The sequence below is a fragment of the Salvelinus fontinalis genome, chromosome 14, assembly GCF_029448725.1.
Source record: "Salvelinus fontinalis isolate EN_2023a chromosome 14, ASM2944872v1, whole genome shotgun sequence".
Lineage (NCBI taxonomy): Eukaryota > Metazoa > Chordata > Actinopteri > Salmoniformes > Salmonidae > Salvelinus > Salvelinus fontinalis.
This window is the reverse complement of record NC_074678.1, coordinates 48,019,087-48,040,781: the sequence shown is the minus strand read 5'-3', so window position 1 is coordinate 48,040,781 and position 21,695 is coordinate 48,019,087. Positions and strand designations below refer to the sequence as shown.

The following is a 21,695-nucleotide window of genomic DNA, read 5'->3' as shown; positions in this document are numbered from 1 at the left end:
GTAAGATTGTCCATGATTGAGTCTTTGAATGAAGAGATTGAGATAAAACTGTCCAGTTTGAGTGTTTGTTGCAGCTCGTTCCAGTTGCTAGCTGCAGCGAACTGAAAAGAGGAGCGACCCAAGGATGTGTGTGCTCTGAGGACCTTTAACAGAATGTGACTGGCAGAACGGGTGTTGTGTGTGGAGGATGAGGGCTGCAGTAGATATCTCAGGTAGCAGGGAGTGAGGCCTAAGAGGGCTTTATAAATAAGCATCAACCAGTGGGTCTTGTGACAGGTATACAGAGATGGCCAGTTTACAGAGGAGTATAGAGTGCAGTGATGTGTCCTATAAGGAGCATTGATGGCAAATCTGATTGCCAAATGGTAAAGAACATCTAGCCGCTCGAGAGCACCCTTACCTGATAATCTATAAATGATGTCTCTGTAATCTAGCAAGGGTAGGATGGTCATCTGAATCAGGGTGCGTTTGGCAGCTGGGGTGAAAGAGGAGCGATTACGATAGAGGAAACCACGTCTAGATTTAACTTTAGCCTGCAGCTTTGATATGTGCTGAGAGAAGGACAGTGTACTGTCTAGCCATACTCCCAAATACTTGTACCTCAAGCTCTAAACCCTCAGAGGTAGTAATCATCACGGGAGAGGGGCATTCTTCTTACCAAACCACATGACCTTTGTTTTGGAGGTGTTCAGAACAAGGTTAAAAGGTAAAGAAAGCTTGTTGGACACTAAGAAAGCTTTGTTGTAACAGGGATGTAAACACATTTTGAGAGAAATACGTTTTTTGTGCATATGGAAAATATCTGCGATCTTTTATTTCAGCTCATGAAAAATGGGACCAACAATTTACATGTTTACTGCATTAATATTTTTGTTCAGTAGAGAATATTGCACAGTCCAGGGTGGATCTGATTTATCTGTAGGGAGACTGTGCAATGTGAGCATTGGACTTACAGGGAAAAAAATAACGAAATGGAATTCAAATAATTGAACCGAAGTAGGTCAATTAGTTGTTTAAAAAACGAAAAATAACTCCGGTAATAGCTCAGCACTACCAGCTAGACTAGAGGGCCTGCAGCACGGTCCTGATGTATTCCATTCCTCCCTCAGTGAACTCTGTGGCCAATCAATTACCATCAATTGATCAAATAACAAATAGAAAATAAATACATGTTTGCCATTGTAGCTTATCTTAAGTGCAGTGGCCCCTATCAAAACGTTCAGTTTTATTTCTACCCAAATCAACAATAAATCCACCGTAAAGGCTATGCACCTTTAAATTTAGCGGAGACGTCTTAGTGGAAGTGTTTTAGCTAGTAGCGGATTGGACAAACGGCTTCCGTCCCCTCGGTTAGTAAGTATCATAAATCGCTATAGTGGCGGGAGATGTCATGCGTGCTGTCTAGAGGTAAACAAACAACTTGATCAGAGTATTGCATGAACAACAATAGTGAACCTTGTTGTTGATTGTGGATAATATCTCCATTAGTAGCTAGTTTAACTTGCCAACTATACGGACCAAAGCGGGGAGAGAGTTTGTTATTATGAGCAGGCTTCGATCAGCGATGCAGAAGAGGAAGAGAGTTGCGCTGGACAAAACCGAGTCGACGTCAGCAAAACCATTGCGGAAAAGAGCAAAAGCAACTGTGAAACAAGGTAGGCTTACACGTTTGGGACTTTTGTCTCACTAGTCAAAAAAAGTTTAAAAAAAATGTTGAACAGAGTAGAATATCAGCAACATCTTTGAATACGTTAGGACACCGGTGGAGACTCCTGGCACAAGTTATGCAACATGTCTCTCTCCCTCTCCTAATCTTTCTCTGTGCATTCACTCTCAGTCTTCAATCTTTATTTCGAGATCTGTGTCTTAGTCATTTCTCTCTTTCTCCGCCTTGAGTCTCTATTGACCATTGATGGATTTGAGTGATTGCCACAACCCAACATGTGATTTCATAATGGCATGCTGTAACGTCTTCCCTCAGAGCCCGATGAGACTGCAGCGTCTACATACCATTCATTCCATGATCCTGCTGACATTACACTCTTCAGGACACACATCCTGTACTGGTATGACCAGGGGAAGAGAGAGTTACCCTGGAGAACTGTGGTAAAGAGAACGATATAATATATTTTCCCATTACGGTTTCATTGATGCTTACACGCACAACAAGGCATGGACATGATTATTGAGTGTGTATGAATTTACTCCCTTATACCATTGGAACGTCTGTTAGAATATTTATTAGATATTTTGCAGGATGAAATCTCTTGAGATGCACCATCTCATTTTCGATAGTGTCCAAATATTATCATGAATGTAATCCATAATTTGACATATGGTATATGAAATTTACATCGGTGGGCTATTTTAGCAGTATTCGTTTCCTCCCTCTCAACTCAGGGTAAAGTGATCGTACCACAGCTCAAACCCGGGACCCTCACTAACACGCATAACCGCCCTCCTTGACAACTTAACCACCTGTTGGCTCCAATTTGACAGAACGGTTGACGGCATTTCAAGCTAGCTGTGGAATGAGCTTATGGCACCTTATTTCCATTACGTATAGAACAGCTTAGCTAGAATAAATGTTACTTTTCCCCAAGGAATATGATTTCACGTAATGTTTCCTTAATAGGCCCTGACAGAACCGGACATCAATATCAGGACATATGCAGGTAAGGCACTGCATGCTCTCATATACTAGTAACTAGTGGGCCTTTGTGTTATCCTAAATGGACCTTGTTTCCTCTCTAGTTTGGGTCTCAGAAATCATGTTACAGCAGACCCAGGTTGCCACTGTGATCGACTACTACAATAAGTGGATGAAGGTAGGCCAGTCTGTCGCTCTTGTATGAACTTGATTTAAGCAGACTTAGTAATCACAGAAACGATGTGTTTAGATTCATCTCTTCTTCTTGTGTTTTTGCCTCATTCTTTTCCAGAGGTGGCCAACAGTACAGGATCTTGCAGCAGCTACGTTGGAGGTGATTACAATGAATGCAAATGAGGGTCTGTGAGGTAAAAATGCCCGTGTGCTCTGACCATCTTGTCATCAATTATCATCCTTTTTATCTGAGCAGGAAGTCAATCAGATGTGGGCTGGGCTTGGGTACTACTCCCGGGGAAAGAGACTTCAGGAAGGAGCTCAGAAGGTCTGTGTCTATGGCATATATCATTTCCAGTATGTCCTGGCTCAAGCAAGGCTTACCACCACACCAACGTGACACTTTTATGACGAGGAGAGCTGACTTTGGTTCATTTTGTCGACTGCCTCTCTCAAAAACAGGATTTTATCTTTGATGTTAGGACCTTACCTGTCTGTTTAGTTGGAGACGTGGGTGGGAAATTTACTTTTTGGTGGCTGCCCAAATTTTACCAGCCGCAATTTCGAATGAAGACAAATCTCAGAAAACGCATGCACATGTTTTGTTATGTTAAAACAACACACAAACACGCTGTTGTTTTGTTGCATGTGGGCTTTGGATTGAACTGGGTGACCATCTGCCAATGTGACTGGTAAGAGTAGACATTGTACTAGCCAATGCCAAAATCGACAAGCTGGTGGCTGGTGTTCATTTCCCACACTGGCTGTGTGACATGTACTGTGATGCTTGAACTATTGAGCGCCTGTTCTCGGTCTACAGTGACTTCTGAGTGTGTTGTTTTTGTTGTTCTGTCTGGCTGTGATTTGTGCTACAGGTGGTAGCAGAGCTGGGGGGAGAGATGCCCAGGACGGTTGAGGCTCTGCTGAAGCAGCTGCCTGGAGTGGGCCGCTACACCGCCGCAGCTGTAGGCTCCATCGCGCTGGGCCAGGTCAGAGCTCTCTCTATACGCACGCATGCTAACACACGCCTTTTTAAAATTTAAAGTGATTTTTAACCCCTCCCTCTTTGACATCATCGTTCACTGACATGACCTGTGACCTCTGTTGCACAGGTGACGGGAGCTGTTGATGGAAATGTGATCCGGGTCCTGTGTCGGGTGCGGGCTATAGGGGCCGACACTACAAGCCCAGCAGTGACTGAAGCTCTATGGTGAGGTTGAAGTCATTTTTTTCCTAATGGTGATTCTTCAGTGGATATTTAACATCCATCCAGTGCACTGGAGGTTGGTGGCACCTTAATTCGGGAGAACGGGGCGGAGTCAGTGGAATGGTCTCAAACACATGGTTTGGAGGTGTTTGATGCCATTCCATTTGCTCCGTTCAGTCCATTATGAGCTGTCCTCCCTTCTGCAGCCTCCACTGGTCCAGTGGGGGTCATCTATTTTTAATACAAGCTGTTACAATGAAGACATAGTTGACCAATTCCAACACCTAAACCATCATACTCAATCTCATGTCGTTGACTTGATGCGTATTCTTACCTGGCTAGATACTGTATGGTTCCCTTGGTAATTGTTTGAAGGATTCATTGTTCCTCTGTGTGTATTCTAGGAGCATCGCCAACACGTTGGTGTCCCAAGAGAGACCAGGGGACTTTAACCAGGCCATGATGGAGCTGGGGGCGAGGGTGTGCACCCCTAAAGGCCCCCAGTGCACCCAGTGTCCCATACAGACTCTCTGCCACTCCTACAGGAAGGTACCACACTGAAGTCATCAACCATAACAGGACCAGGTCATAGCATTGGCCTATTCCAGACCAGTTGTGATGAGTCTCCAGTGCATATGTAGCTACTGTGTTAGTGTCTCTCTCTGTGCAGGTTAGCGTCAAACGAGAGGAGAACTCAACAAAGCTTCTGGGTAAATTGAACAAGGTACCTGCATCTCTGCCAGATATAGAGGATTGTGGTAAGTGTTTTAGTTTTTTCATTGTTTGAAAGGTCTGTGCATATAGGGATGGTAGTCATATACCTGGTATTTTGAATACAGTTATTAAAGCATATTTGATAGAAATATCTATTTTTGTCTACAAGTCTTTATAACAGATAGATACTCTAGCTCCCGGTATGTGTGTGTTGACTTCGCCAAATAATTCTCGCCAAACATGTAAACGCTTCCTGACTCCTCCTCTAACTTTGTCCTCCTAACTCCCCCCCCCCCCCCCCCCCCCCCCCCCCCAGTGACAGCAGGAACATGTAACCTGTGCCCCACGGAACCCTGGGACAGCCAACTGGGCGTTCTGAACTTCCCCAGGAAGCCGGTGAAGAAAGCTCCTCGTGTGGAGCGCACACTCACCTGTGTGGTGGCTCGGCCAGGAGCAGGAGGAGATAGGGAGTACCTGCTCACCCAAAGGCCGAGCAAAGGTCAGCTGCCCTTATTATAGTCTGTGTCTTAAATGGCACCCTAGTCCCTATCAGGGCTCTAAAGAGTGAACATTTTTGGCTGCATATGCTCCTAAATATTTAGCAGTGCGACCTGGAATTTTTATTTGGGAGCACCAGTGCCCCTAGAAGAAGAAAAACATCCAGATAATAATTAATTGTTGTAATGATTAGTCTTCGCTGTACCTTTTTGTTTCCGAGTGCCCTAGAGAAAGAAGTGCAGATTTGTTAGTGCCATGGTTGCACCATTACTACAGCGGAAGCATCTAGTTTCTAGATCAAAAGATCATGGCGCCTCATTTAGAAACGTTGCGTATGCACAATATCTGCCTCAAATCATGCGTGTGCCAGTTTATCACGCAAAGTTGCCACTTAGAAAAATGTAACTTGCGTTGAGAATGTGCTTATCCTCCCGCAAACTTTACACCATGCGTACGCACAGTTTCTAGTGGTTGAAGTCTAGCGTTGCGAGAAGCCAAAAGTAGCCTTGTAGTAACCTTGTGGAAATGGGGAATATATGATAATTCATATCAAAAGAACAGGTAGGTCTAGCTAAATACAGTAACAAGATGCAATCATTAGCCGTTAGTGAGACGAGATCTATTTATCTTTGTGTTCTAAAATAGTTAGAAATAGGCCTATATTTACTATAATTTCTTTCATTTCATTACTAAATAATTTCCTCACCTTTTCAGACTACTGGTTTCATAGTTTACTCACGAAATAGCCTATAGGCCAAAAACAAGTTAGGACAGGCAACCGTTCGTCCCATTTCTCTTTTAGTTGGACCCACTTTACAGTCATATATACAGTCATATTGACTGTCATATTTACAGTCACTTTACAGTCATATTGACTGTCATATTTACAGTCACTTTACAGTCATATTTCAAGCAGCCTATTTTGCTCTATGCGATCAGAAGCGCAGTTTAACGGTAGATTATGCGGTTCACCTTTTCCGTTGACGTTTGTAGGCTACGTCTGAATACTGTAAAGTGCCATTTCTTGTGTAGACAATATTTCATTTATGAACATAATACATCTATCATAACCATTCCTCACCTTTTCTGGCCATGACGAGTTCATATTCGCAATGTAGCCATCACTATTGTAGTACCCGAGACCACATATTGAGTGTCTTGTCTCTGAGAGATACATTTTTAAGCGGTCTTGACTTGGTCTCGGACAGTGAGGACTAGTCATTTCTTCCTGATACCAGCGGAGTAAAAAAAAAAAAAAAAAAACTCTTATCAGCTTCCATTCAGTCAGCTTTGCCAGGCCAAATATATACACTCCTTTCTTGAAACCATGAATGTCTTAACAGCCTATTGAAACCCGGGCTTCCTACTTTACTCGTTACTGTCCTTTTACTTTTGTAGAAAAATATCCTTTGTCTTTGTCAGTATTTCCAGTATTTCCTTCCTAGGCCTTCAGTGTGTGACAGGTTAGTACAGTGGCGAACCTATTGGACCTAGGCCTTCAGTGTGTGACAGGTTAGTACAGTGGTGAACCTATTGGACCTAGGCCTTCAGTGTGTGACAGGTTAGTACAGTGGTGAACCTATTGGACCTAGGCCTTCAGTGTGTGACAGGTTAGTACAGTGGTGAACCTATTGGACCTAGGTCTTCAGTGTGTGACAGGTTAGTACAGTGGTGAACCTATTGGACCTAGGCCTTCGGTGTGTGACAGGTTAGTACAGTGGTGAACCTATTGGACCTAGGCCTTCAGTGTGTGACAGGTTAGTACAGTGGCGAACCTATTGGACCTAGGTCTTCAGTGTGTGACAGGTTAGTACAGTGGCGAACGTATTGGACTTAGGCCTTCAGTGTGTGACAGGTTAGTACAGTGGTGAACCTATTGGACCTAGGCCTTCAGTGTGTGACAGGCTCGTGATGCTGAAAGAACAACAATCGTAATACCAGCGCACTCATGTAGGAGAGTTCACTTTTTGTAAAACACAAATGGCCAGTGGTGTAGTGGAGGCTATACGCAGGCCGTATACCCAGTTTTCTTTTTTTTCCAGTGGGCTTTGCATATACTCACTTCTTATCAAAGAAGTGGAGATATAGGATTTATCAGTTATGTAGTACAAGAGAGAAATCAAGAGCACACAGCTCTCAACTGGTTGTCTCACAGAGCAGCTCACAGAAGAATGACATCACTAGCCATTAGGGTAGGTAGGAGAGACGTTTCAACTTATGATATTTTCCAGTAAATGCTAACTAAGGCTAACTAAGTCTTGGTTAGCAGACTAATTCATGGACACACTGTTTGCATGAACATTTTCTAAAAGCTTTCCCAAAAAATACTTCCCAATTAAATTTTGACTGCAAAGTAGGCCAACCTGACAGAATGGTATCATGCTAATTTGTATCGATGGGTTTTTGCTCAATTGAATTAAAGGGCAACTTCACCCTACATAAATATATTTTGGGGATTTTTACAAGACATCAAAAATGGTCTCCTGAATGCATCTTGTGAAAATATGAAAAATCTACAGGAAAACTCGTAAAAAAACATAGGAAAATATAGGATTTTTCACACAGGGCACCTTTCTTTCACTGGGCAGGCCGTTTGGCTAAATTTGAGTATACCCACTTCTCCAGGCACCGTTACCCCACTGCATAGTGCCATTGGAAAGACCACACTCACACATGATTTTAAAGGATAAGCAGGCCATTCACTCAGACATAATTATCCAGTGGGTCCCAATCATAAGAATACCAAGACACAACCATTAGGCCAAACATTTCCCAAACGAAATGTACAACTATTACTTCCCATTTCCCAAAAAACTTTTCACGCTTAGCGCACAAAGTAACCGGTGATCCAAAATGTATTAAAAAGTTATTTTCAAAGCGGTGGCTAGCAACAGCGAGTGAGCTGCAATAAAAAACACAGTTCCACTCACCAGATGATGATAATTTGAAACTTAACTTCTTGTTGAAAGTTATTATTGAAAAGGGAGCAGCTAACAAATTGGCAACAACATCTTCGATAACACCTGCTGCAGCTGCTGCAAATTAGCCGACAAAAAAAGCTAGCTAGCTAGACCGTCGGAGAACTACTGCTCGCTATTGCAAGTAATGTAATTTTTTGCGAGTAATTTAAAAAAAAGTTGGGAGCACCAGTGCTACCAATGAAAATTGGTAGTTTAGAGCCCTGGTCCATATATTCACTATATAGTGAATAGGGTACCATTTGGGACAGGGCTCTAGTATAGCACTAAAACACACCTTCCAAGCATTTTAATTTCGCACCATTCATGTTGTTTTCTGCATGATGTTTGTGCCGTTGTAAAGCTCCAAGTTGGGTGTGTTTACTATATCTTTACCATTGTTTTCACTAACATATATATCAAAGATAACCTTTCATTATCAGTTGGGAATTTTGAGCACACTCATTAACTGTCTGTCTGCTTACCTTTTCCTTCCTTGTTTCCTTCCTTTCTTTGCTTCCTTGTAGGACTTTTGGCTGGTATGTGGGAGTTCCCTAGCCTGCTCCTGGAGGGGGAGAATTCTGAGATGAAACAGAGGGTGGCGCTGTGTGCTGGGGTGGGGAGAATGTTGGGAGTTCGGCTGGACAAGGGGCTGCTCCAGTATGTGGGGGAGGTATGTACAGGAGAACAGGGCCTACTGTTATGTTTTGTCTACCAGGGACATTAAAGAATATGTCCCAAATTGTCCCATGGTCCCTATGACTAGTATTATAAATTTCTCTGTCAAAATTCGGAATAAATAACTTGTTATTCGGACTCGTGTCATTATAAGTTTGTATTAGTATGCTACGCTAGGCTTCTCCCTAAGTCATTGCAATTGACTGTTGGTGTTTTGCTACTGTACAGGTGGTTCATATCTTCTCCCACATCCACCAGACTTATGTTGTGTACAGCCTGTGTATGAATGTCTCTGGAGAGGGAGGGAAAGCCCAGAGTACTACACGGTGGCTCACTAGACCTTCCCTGCAGGAAGCTGCTGTATCCACTGGAGTGAAGAAGGTTTGTAATCGTAACTTGCTATGATCTACTGTGTGTTTGTGTGTGCGCGCGTGTCACTAAGACAAGGGTAGGCAACTAGATTTTTGCCGCAGGCCGATTTTCCTCCGAGCAGATGGTTGGGGGCTGGAACACAATTGTAATAATTTGTACACTGCATATTACATTGAGACGAGATCACGTCTCTCTTGTTATTCATGGGAATATTTGGGAACATAGTTCCAATAATATATTTTTTTGCTGAACAACCCTAACAGTAATAGTGGTTAACATGATCTTTGAATTACCACTAAGATTGTATCCACACATACTTCTGAACGGTCCCTCAGTCGATTAGTGAAATTCAAGCACAGATTCAACCAAAAAGACCAGTGAAGCCCTTACAAAGAAAAATATCAGTTTTGAAGCTTCAGTAAAACTGCATTAACTGTGGTATTTTGGATGCAGTAATTGCAGAATAATTGCACTGTACTGCAGTTGAACTGCAGTTATACTGCACTGTAACTGCCGTTACACTGCAACATTTCTGCAGTACATTTTTTATTTATTTTGGATGCAGTTTTTGCAGCAAACTACAGTTAAACTGCTCTCTGACTGCAATTTTTTTTCGTAAGGGAGGGCATTGATTGTTAGTAAACAGAAGCAGATACTGAATATCCCTTTGAGCATGGTGAAGTTATTAATTACACTTTTGGATGGTGTATCAATACACCCAGTCACTACAAAGATACAGGCGTCCTTCCTAACTCAGTTGTCAGAGAGGAAGGGATCTGCTTAGCGATTTCACCATGAGGCCAATGGTGATTTTTTTTTTAATGGCTGTGATAGGAGAAAACTGAGGATGGATCAACAAAATTGTAGTTACTCCACAATACTCACCTAAATTACAGAGTGAAAAGAAGGAAGCCTTTACAGAATACAAATATTCCAAAACATGCATCCTGTTTGCAACAAGACACTAAAGTAATTCTGCAAAATATATGTGGCAAAGAAACTATATTTTTGTCCTGAATACAAAGAATGTTTGAGGCAAACACAACACATGACTGACTACCACACTTCATATTTTCAAGCATGGTGGTGGCTGCATCATGTTATGGGTATGCTTGTCATTGGCAAGGACAAGAGTTTTTCAGGATAAAAATAAACAGAATGGAGCTTAGCACAGGCAAAATCTTAGAGGAAAACCTGGTTCAGTCTATTTTCCAACAGACACTGGGATACATTTGCCTTTTAGCAGAACAATATCCTAAAACACAAGGCTAAATCTACATTGGAGTTGATTACCAAGACGACATTGCATGTTCCTAAATGGCGTAGTTACAGTTTTTACTCACATCTGCTTGAAAATCAACCTGGTCTCAGAGCATTTTGAATTATTCTGAATGTAAATCCAAGACACTTCATTTAGTATGATATGTCGTATGGTATGTATTAATTTGTGCATGTCCATCACCTATTTCGTATGATATGTTACGAATTAAAATTTGTATTATATGTTAGGTATTTGCAAACATAGAATATGTTATGGATTTGCAAAATGTACTATATGTTACGAATTTGCTGAACATATGATATGTTACGAATTGTAGCTAGGTGGCTAATGTTAGCTAGCTGGCAAATGTTAGCTTGCTAGGTTAGGGGAAGGGTTAGCTAAAAGGGTTAGCTATCATCCTAAGTAGTTGCAAAGTAGTAAGTAGTTCAAGTTGCTAATTAACGAAAATGCTGACGTTGTCCGTGATGAGATTCAAACTCCCAACCTTTGGGTTGCTGGACATTCGCGTTATATGCCCTCCCATTATTTTTCATTAATTCTTAAAAAACATATTTTTTAAATCTTCCACTTTGACGTTCAAGTATTTTGTGTAGATCGTTGACAAAAAAATGACATCCATCTTAATTACACTTTGTAACTCAACAAAATCAAGGGGTGTGAATACTTTTGGAAGGCTTTGTTGGTTCACATTTCACAAATGGAGTGAAATATGTTGTGCAATTAATATAGCCATATGTCTACTGCACATATGAGTTAGCTTTTCTATTGCATGTACTTTGGTCCATAAACCACTCCTTATCTGAAAATATAATTTAACTCAAGACTCACTCACCTTCACTCTATGACACAACATTGGACTCGGTCTCTGCCTCTACGCTATATTTAGTCGGTCTCTACTTCTTAAAGGCCCAATTCAGCCATTTTATATCAATATCAAATAATTTCTACACCTTACTGTAAAAGATTTCCATTAATTTCTCAAGCAAGAATTTAGCTCGTACTGTTTGGAAGTGGTCTGAGTGGGGAGGGGAAAACTGAAAATTAGCGCTTTGGAACTTTGTTATTGGTCTATTAACTAATTCACTACATGGTGATGTAACCATGGAAAGCCGAAACTCCCGGTCAATGCAAACCTGCTGATTAGAAGGTCCTGTGTAGATTGTATTTTCAACCAGCAACTATAAGCAAACAGCACTGATACATAAAAAAATATATATATATTTTTTTTTACAGTGTTCGTTTTACAGCTGTTTTACAATATAATATAAAACACAGCAAAAACAGCAGTTTGACTGCGCTGAGCCTTTACATTTCAGAAAGAAATTAGAACTCATTTCAAATCTGTAGCTGTTAATATTTCAGATAATAAAGGGCTGTTCTGTTTGATCTGTCTGGATATACTGAAGGATCTACTTGCTGTAGACACAGCTACTGTGTATTAATGACAACTGGAATCAGGATGATCGGAAACGTGTCTACAGCTGCTCCCATTGCAGGCCTTCACCCCAAGGCCTGCTCTGAAGAAAAATAACATGTTGGCTGAATTAGTGGAGAGACTGAAGAAGACAGGACTCCAAGCTGCTCCTTCTGCTCACTGTTAGCTGGACCTGGACATGTGGAGTGTGACACCTGCACTGGGAGAACTCAAAGCGTTGAAATGCTATCTGGTGTGCCTGACCTCATACGGTGAGACTCACCTCCAGCCTCACTATGAATCTCTTGCCTTTTTTAAGAAGCACAAGTTGGCCAAAGCCTCCACACAACTACTGGAGAAAATCTGCTCTCATCATGACAAACGACTGGTTGCTTATTGAGGTACTGTTCAGCATTGTATCTGTCTGCTGTGTACAATGGATAAACATGAGGGTCATGGCACAGTATCGGCTGCAGCAAAAAGAACCGAGAGACAGAATCGGGTGAAATTGAGACCGGACCAATTCCAACAGATAACATAAGAAAAGCAGGGGAGGAGTTCAGAAAAGCAATGGTGTCACTGTAACATTCCGTTAAGGCCACAGTGGAGGACAGTCGGAGCATCTTAACTGAGCTGATCCGTTCAATTGAGAGAAGGCTGTCTGAGGTTAAGGAGCAGATCAGAGCACAGGAGAACGCTGAAGTGAGTCAAGCTGAAGGACTCCTGGAGCGACTGGAGCCAGGAGGTGGCTGAGGAGAAACATTAAGCTGGTGGAGCTCTCTCACACAGAGGACAATATCCAAGGATAAAATATAATATTACTGTGAAATGCTTACTTACAAGCCCTTAACTAATAATATAGTTTTAAGAAAATAGAGTTAAGAAAATATTTACAAAATAAACAAAAAAAGTCACACAATAAAGTAACAATAATAATGAGACTATATACAGGTGGTACCGGTACCGAGTCAATGTTAAAAAATGTTAAAAAAAAAAGGGAGGTAAGGCAATAAATAGGCCATGGTGGCGAAATAATTACAATATAGCAATTAAACACTGGAATGGTAGATGTGCAGAAGATGAATGTGCAAGTAGAGATACTGGGGTGCAAAGGAGCAAGATAAATAAATACAGTATGGGGATGAGGTAGTTGGATGGGCTATTTACAGATGGGATATGTACAGGTGCAGTGATCTGTGAGCTGCTCTGACAGCTGGTGCTTAAAGCTAGTGAGGGAGATATGAGTCTCCAGCTTCAGTGATTTTTGCAGTTCGTTCCAGTCATTGGCAGCAGAGAACTGGAAGGAAAGGCGGCCAAAGGAAGAATTGGCTTTGGGGGTGACCAGTGAGATATACCTGCTGGAGCGCGTGCTACGGGTGGGTGCTGCTATGGTGACCAGTGAGTTGAGATAAGGCGGGGCTTTAGCTAGCAGAGACTTGTAGATGACCTGGAGCCAGTGGGTTTGGCGACGAGTATGAAGCAAGGGCCAGCCAACGAGAGCGTACAGGTCGCAGTGGTGGGTAGTATATGGGGCTTTGGTGACAAAACGGATGGCACTGTGATAGACTGCATCCAATTTGTTGAGTAGAGTGTTGGAGGCTATTTTGTAAATGACATTGCCGAAGTCGAGGATCGCTAGGATGGTCAGTTTAACGAGGGTATGTACGAGGGGGGGGTGGGGGGGGGTCAATGCAAATAGTCCGGGTGGCCATTTTATTAATTGTTCAGCAGTCTTATGGCTTGGGGGTAGAAGCTTAGGAGACTTTTGGATCTAGATTTGGCACTGTGGTACCGCTTGCCATGTGGTAGCAGAGAGAATAGTCTATGACTTGGGTGACTGGAGTCTTTGACAATTCTTTGGACCTTCCTCTGACTCCGCCTGGTATATAGGTCCTGGATGGCAGGAATCTTGGCCCCAGTGACGTACTGGGCTGTGCGCACTACCCTCTGTAGCGCCTTGCGGTCGGATGCCGAGCAGTTGCCATACTAGGCGGTGATGCAACCGGTCAGGATGCTCTCGATGGTGCAGCTGTAGAACTTTTTGAGGATCTGAGGACCCATGTCAAATCTTTTCAGTCTCCTGAGGGGGAAAAGGTGTTGTTGTGCCCTCTTCACGCCTGTCTTGGTGTGTTTGGAACATGATAGTTTGTTGGTGATGTGGACACCAAGGAACTTAACTCTCGACCCGCTCCACTACAGCCCCGTCGATGTGAATGGGTGCATGTTCGGCCCACCTTCTCCTGTAGTCCACAATCATCTCATTGGTCTTGCTCACAGTGAGGTAGAGGTTGTTGTCCTGGCACCACACTGCCAGGTCTCTGATCTCCTCCCTATAGGCTGCCTCATCTTTGTCGGTGATCAGGCCTGTCACCGTTGTCGTCAGCAAACTAAATGATGGTGTTGGGGTCGTGCTTGGCCACGCAGTCGTGGGTGAACAGGGAGTACAGGAGAGAACTGAGCACGCACCCCAGAGGGGCCCAAGTGTTAAGGATCAGCGTGGCAGACGTGTTGTTGCCTATTCTTACCACCTTGGGGTGGCCCGTCAGGAAGTCCAGGATCCAGTTGCAGAGGGAGGTGTTTAGTCGCAGGGTCCTTAGCTTAGTGATGAGCTTTGTGGGCACTATGGTGTTGAACACTGAGCTGTAGTCAATGAACAGCATTCTCACTGTGACCCTTGTGTGTTTCACCTCGCACCAACATTAACAGTTGTTGTAGTCTTGGTAAAGCAAAGAATTCTGTCTGTCGGAACTGAAGCAGCAGTCAGAGAGCTATTGTAAGAAGGGAGTGGTGGTAATAACCATGGCAGTACAAGCTGTGAAATCTGTACAAAAGGAATTGTCATTAGTAGAATATTGTGAAGAAAATTAGACTCTTGAGTACTAATTAACGGTTTCTGTTGCATTTTACTTTCACAGTTGGCTGAACTCACATTTGATTTGTCTACAGCTGGCTTCTTTGCAATATTATATTTGTACCACCAGTTATCCATTAACCGGTGTGTGTGTAACTCCTCCCTTAATTAACACATGCCTATGTAGGCCTACTCTGTTGGTTTAACTTGTTTCTGAATGTTTATTTGATTCAGCATCCTTTTTGGATTTGTAAAGATTGTATTCAAATTAAACATGCACTCAGTGAACAAAACATTAAAGACAACTTCCTACTGTTGAGTTTCACCCCCCCCCCCTCCTTCCCCTTTTTGCCCTCAGAACAGCCTCAATTCCTCAAGTCATGGACTCTACAAGGTGTCAAGTGTTCCACAGGGATGCTGGCCCATGTTGACTTTAAATGCTTCCCACAGTTGTGTCAAGTTGGCTGGATGTCCTTTGGGTGGTGGACCATTTCTTGATACACATGGGATACTGTTGTGTGAAAAGCCCAGCAGCGTTGCAGTTCTTGACACAAACCAGTGTGCCTGTCACCAACTACCATTCACCCTCTGAATGGCACACATACACAATCCATGTCTCTATTGCCTCAAGGCCTAAAAATACTTTTACCTGTCTCCTCCCCTACCTCTACACTGATTTGAAGTGGATTTAACAAGTGACATCATTAAGGGATCACCTGGATTCACCTGCTCAGTCTATTTCATGGAAAGAACATGTTCATAATGTTTTGTACTCTGTGTATTCTTTTCATTATGACATGGTAGTACAAAATAGAACATTTAAAAAATAAATAAAAAAACATTTGAATTTAAATTTAATAAAATTGTCAGATTCCAGTCACCCAAGTTATAGACTGTTTTCACTGCTACCACGCGGCAAGCGATACCCGGAGCGCCAAGTCTAGGACCAAAAGGCTCCTCAACAGCTTCTACCCCCAAGCCACAAGACTGCTGAACACTTAATAAAATCGCCACCGGACAATTTACATTGACCCCCCCCTTTGTACACTGCTGCTATTCGCTGTTTATTATCTACGCATAGTCACTTCACCCCCACCTACATGTACAAATTACCTCAACTAACCTGTACCCCCGAACACTAACTCGGTACCAGTTTCCCCTGTATATAGCCTCGTTATTCTTAGTGTCACTTTTTATTATTACTTTTTACTTTAGTCTACTTGGTAAATATTTTGTTAACTCTTCTTGAACTGCACTGTTGGTTAAGGGCTTGTAAGTAAGCATTTCACGGTAAAGTCTACACTTGTTGTATTCGGCGCATGTGACAAAGTTTGATTTGAATTTGCCATTGTATCACATTTTCTGACATATACAATAAGGATTTGTGATTTTGACCCAAAAATTAACTGAGTAACTTTAGAAGTCAATAACGGTTCCTAAGTGCGACATGTTCCTCTTGACTCATTTTCTTCAACTAAATTTCCTTGGGTGGAACAAAACAGTGCACCCACTGAATCGATAGGGAAACTCAGGAGAACATAGTTAAAATCGAGAGTACAGTGGAAACTACCTAGCGCCCATGCAGTCTTTTTTAGTTGTATTTTCAAATCATCACTGTATGTCTAATAAATCACTGTGCTTATTTCATGAAAACAACTCGCAACATATTTATTTGTATTTCCCTTAGCCTCCTTTTTCCATTGAAATTCTGTTGGATCGTGTTGGCATGATCATACACATTTAAATATATTTACATACATATCCCTGATTGGTGGATGTATCCTCTTAAAAGTGGATACATATGCAAATAAATGTTTTTCGTCATTGGTCAGAATAACCAGATTGATGTCATGCTGTGGGCCAAAAACTCCATCCCACCTAAATAAACTACAATGAATCTTTTTTAAATGTAAAAAAAAAAAAAGGCATTATCATAATTTTCTCAATTTCAAAGTGCTATGGAAATATCTTTAAGAAAAATAGGAAATACATTTTGAGTGCACTGCCCTTTTAAAATGGCAAAATACATCTAAACTGTGTAGAAATTATAACGGACACTACATTTAGCTCACTAATAATGACCAAAATTAAAACTAGACAGTCTGAGTATCTAAAATTACAAAAAAAGATGGATAGAGGACTATCTTTAAAAATGTTGACAGCGAGGAAATATAACCTTTTTTTGCGGGGGCCATCCGGACCTCGTTGAAACCCGGTACAACATTTGTTTGACACCCCTGATCTAGTGTGTGTGTGTGCATGCAGTGTTCTGATTTAGCACTGTTAACGTGAGCAAGAATAGTCATGCGTCATTTATCTCTTGCAGATCATGAAGCTGTACGACACTACGGAGGATCAAGAGGGACAAACTACCAAGGTATTTCACTACATCACATTCATTAGCAAGACACCCTTATCCAAAATGAATATGATTGTACTGTCTGCTATACAGTACATTCCGAATTTATACCTGAAATCCTTCTGTATTGACACCTAGACTAAATGACCTATTGATGACCCATACTGATGCCAGTGGTAACTCTTCTCTGTTCTTGTCTCTGTCCGGATGGGAAACAGAAGAAGGCTACTAACGCTAAGAGTGACGGACACCACAAGTCTAAAAAGCTCAAAGACAATTCAACAAACAGCGGGACCAGACAGCTTTCACTCAGTTCCTTCTTCAAGAGCCCAAAACAAGAAACTTGATCAATTTATACTTACAATGAATAACAATGTCGTTTTTTTTTTTTTTTAAAGCTGATCAAGTACCAATACAAGGACTACTACTGTGTCTTGCTGTCTGGATAACTGCCACAAGTGGTCTAGGCGTTTATTCCATGACTGGAATACTTTTTAAGAGCACAAAGTGTGTCATTATTGAGTTGAATGCTGAACACAATTTAAAAATTAACAAATTGCAACGGTGGCCTCCTTTACAGTTGAAGTCGGAAGTTTAAATACACCTCAGCCAAATACATTTAAACTCAGTTTTTAACAATTTCTGACATTTAATCCTAGTAAAAATTCCCTGTCTTAGGTCAGTTAGGGTCACCACTTTATTTTAAGAAAGTGAAATGTCAGAATAATAATAGAGAATTACTTACTTCAGCTTTTATTTCATTCATCACATTCCCAGTAGGTCAGAAGTTTACATACACTCAATTAGTATTTGGTAGCATTGCCTTTAAATAGTTTACCTTGGGTCAAGAGTTTCGGGTAGCCTTCCACAAGCTTCCCACAATAAGTTGGGTGAATTTTGGCCCATTCCTCCTGACAGAGCTGGTGTAACTGAGTCAGGTTTGTTGGCTTCCTTGCTCGTACACGCTTTTTCAGTTCTGCCCACAAATGTTCTATAGGTTTGAGGTCAGGGCTTTGTGATGGCCACTCCAATACCTTGCCTTTGTTGTCCTTAAGCCATTTTGCCACAACTTTGAAAGTATGCTTGGGGTCATTGTCCATTTGGAAGACCCATTTGCGACCAAGCTTTAACTTCCTGACTGATGTCTTGAGATGTTGCTTCACTATATCCACATAATTTCCCCCCCTCATGATGCCATCTATTTTGTGAAGTACACAAGTCCCTCCTGCAGCAAAGCACCCCCACAACATGATGCTGCCACCCCCGTGCTTCCCGGATGGGATGGTGTTCTTCGGCTTGCAAGGCTCCCCCTTTTTCCTCCAAACATAACAATGGTCATTATGGCCAAACAGTTCTATTTTTCTTTCATCAGACCAGAGGACATTTCTCCAAAAAGTACGATCTTTGTCCCCATGTGCAGTTGCAAACCGTAGTCTGGCTTTTTATGGCCGCTGAGCGGCCTTTAATGTTATGTCGATATAGGACTTCTTTTACTGTGGCTATAGATACTTTTGTACCTGTTTCCTCCAGCATATTCACAAGGTCCTTTGCTGTTGTTCTCGGATTGATTTGCACTTTTCGCACTAAAGTACGTTCATCTCTAGGAGACATAACCCGTCTTCTTCCTGAGCGGTATGACGGCTGCGTGGTCCCATGGTGTTTATACTTGCGCACTATTGTTTGTACAGATGAACGTGGTACTTTCAGGCGTTTGGAAATTGCTCCCAAGGATGAACCAGACTTGTGGAGGTCTACAATTTTTTTTCTTCTGAGGTCTTGGTTGATTTCTTTTGATTTCCTCATGATGTCATGCAAAGAAGCACTGAGTTTGAAGGTTGGCCTTGAAATACATCCACAGGTACACCTCCAATTGACTAAAATTATGTCAATTAGCCTATCAGAAGCTTCTAAAGCTAAGACATCATTTTCTGGAATATTCTAAGCTGTTTAAAGGCACAGCGAACTTAGTGTATGTAAACTTCTGACCCACTGGAATTGTGATACAGTGAAATAATCTGTCTGTAAACAATTTGTTGGAAAAATGACTTGTGTCCTGCACAAAGTAGATGTCCTAACCGACTTCCCAAAACTATAATTCGTTAACAAGAAATTTGTGGAGTGGTTGAAAAATAAGTTTTAATGACTCCAACCTAAGTGTATGTAAACTTCTGACTTCAACTGTATGTTGCATAAAATATGCTTGGTTCATTTAACCTCTATCATATGATATATTTAGGTGATAATGCACGAGAAGCTGATGTTGGGAGGTGGGTCAATATCACAAAACCATACCATTTGGACCATGCAAAATGTAACATTTTTATTCCTTTTATGGAAATATTAGACTTGTAGAAAAACATGTTGGCCAAGCTCCAGCACTTAGATCATTATAAACACATTTTCAGTGAATCAGCCATATGATAAGTCCACCCTGTTATGGATATGCACTTAACTGTCTTTAATTACTTTCATTGGACTATTTTATTAATGTTTACATTTTCATAAAGCTATTGTGTACCCTTGTCAACCCTGTCCATTTGTTCTGGTCAAATTATAAAGAAATAAGTTTTGTACAAGTTTTATACAAAACTTCATCTAATTTGCACCGTATCTTTCTAAATTGAGACGGGTATTAATGATATTTTATCCAAGTTTATAATTGTGTGGTGTTGGCCGTGTCTTACTCTTTAAAATACATTACACAAATTCTTTATATTTGACAATGTAACTCAATTAATTTGAAAAAGATGCCAAGATAACAGGGTGCACAGCTATAACGGGACAGAACATAAATTAAACCCTGAATACTGAACACTGAATAGACATTACATAGTAATACATGTAGTAACAACATTAGAACTGCTATTTAGTTACATATTCATTGTGAAAAACAACAAATACATTGCCCCTACAAAAATCATTGGAATTAGCATTGGAACACATTCCTGTCCTTCTCTTCCTCACCCTCTTTCCATCTTTCCCCCCGTTCACCCCAAATGCTCTTCCACATACTTCCAAGTGGATTTTTCCATCTGCTCAGTGTTTATTAACAGCCTGTGGCTCTGGCATCAGACAGATTATCTGTCCATCAGAGTACCAACAAATATCTTCCTTTGGGCTTGGCCTGAATAATTTGTCGATGCCATTCAGGTGCATGCACTTCCCCTTGATGTTATGTTCCTCTACATCCATGATGATGCCAGGGTATCCTTAATGGTCATAATGGACACACCACTCCCCTACGTGATTAAGTTCAATGGTGCCAGGTCGCCATGTGGTGTCAGCCTCGTCATGAGATGCAGGGAGCTGGTTAGATGCTGCAGAGTCACCCAGAGTTGCCTCTTTGAGCTGAAAACAAGGACAGTCCAACATGCCACTATCCTTCTTGCACAGACAAGTAATGTCCCTGTATTTTATCTGGCCTGGTGAGACACTGATACCCTGATGAATCTTCATCATTCCTTTAATGGCATCTAAGGCAGGCATCTGAGGTGAGAAGAGATAGCATATGATACGATATAAAGAGTAACAAGCACCTTATATATTTCAATACTCAACCAGCTACTGTACAAGAAAAATGTATATATGTGGGTAGGAAGGAGGGTTACCTCTGCTCTTGCCTCAACATCACTCTCAGTAATGAAGAACATCTCCACAGAGGAGGAGAGGAACCCAGGCTGATTTTCAGGAGTTGGGGGGGGGGGGGGGGGGGGGGGGGGGGGTGTTCGGGACTGCAGCAACACACTGGCTCTGAGTATCCATTTTGAATCTCCCCATTGCTTCCTTTCTGCACGCTGCACTCTGTCACTGAGTCCTTCTTCCCTGTCTCTTTATCTTTCCTCCATTTTTCCCTCTCTTTCTCTAGATACTCTTTCCTTCTTTCCGGGTCAGCATTACGTCGTTTTCTGTATTGCCGCTGTCTTTCAGCTGCACTAAAAGGAGTTGCCATTCCTTCCGAACGACCTGATTCAATTGATATGTATTTATTCTTAGAATACTATACATGCTATATATACACTGTAATTATGTGATACAATTTATGAAGAAAAAAATTAGGAAATATATATTTCTTATGTATACATTTATTCCTAATTATTCTCTTTGAAGTTGATTGAGCAGCACTTAGGACATTGAAACATTGCCTCCTTCCACTGAAATAGAATAGTTTCAAATGTATCAAATTTACTTTGGAGTCTACGTCACTATGCTTCTATTATCATGAAGGCATACACACCTAAGGATCCTTTTTACATTTGATCCAGTTTTATATACAATTTTGAATGATTTATCTCGAGGACAAGAAATAACACTTTTAATGATTTTGACCCTGGTGTTTTTTGTCTCGGGCCGTCAAACACCGGCTTCGGGGGCATTATAATTTTATACATAATGATTTACATATTTTCATTCACTTTATTTTGATGAATTCATTCATACTATTTCATCCTTCCATAATACATTGCAACAGTGGCCTCCTATATGTTGCATAAAATATGCTTTGGTGCGTTTTACCTCTGTCATATGATATAATCAAAGATG

The 21,695-nt window shown here is 41.5% G+C and overlaps 1 protein-coding gene and 1 long non-coding RNA gene across 3 annotated transcripts; one reads left to right on the top strand and one right to left on the bottom strand.

Moving 5' to 3' along the window:
- The first annotated feature begins 1,351 nt into the window (after nucleotides 1–1,351).
- mutyh (mutY DNA glycosylase) lies at nucleotides 1,352–19,635 on the top strand. 2 transcript variants are annotated; one of them, XM_055862148.1, is made up of 15 exons: nucleotides 1,352–1,655; nucleotides 1,982–2,106; nucleotides 2,636–2,675; nucleotides 2,755–2,828; nucleotides 2,943–2,984; nucleotides 3,081–3,152; nucleotides 3,700–3,813; nucleotides 3,937–4,034; nucleotides 4,436–4,580; nucleotides 4,702–4,789; nucleotides 5,071–5,244; nucleotides 8,728–8,873; nucleotides 9,107–9,259; nucleotides 17,124–17,174; nucleotides 17,375–19,635. In XM_055862148.1, the coding sequence occupies exons 1-15, from the start codon at nucleotides 1,544–1,546 to the stop codon at nucleotides 17,501–17,503; spliced, it is 1,563 nt and encodes a 520-aa protein (XP_055718123.1). In that variant the 5' UTR covers nucleotides 1,352–1,543; the 3' UTR covers nucleotides 17,504–19,635. The 2 variants fall into 2 exon arrangements, with proteins under 2 accessions (XP_055718123.1, XP_055718122.1); XM_055862147.1 differs by having other exon boundaries at nucleotides 5,062–5,244; nucleotides 17,375–19,634.
- Nucleotides 19,462–20,852, bottom strand: LOC129811041 (uncharacterized). The gene is made up of 2 exons (XR_008752827.1): nucleotides 20,765–20,852; nucleotides 19,462–20,642 (listed from the first exon to the last, which is right to left on the bottom strand). It is a non-coding gene; the product is annotated as an uncharacterized LOC129811041 (long non-coding RNA).
- Nucleotides 20,853–21,695: the final 843 nt, after the last annotated feature.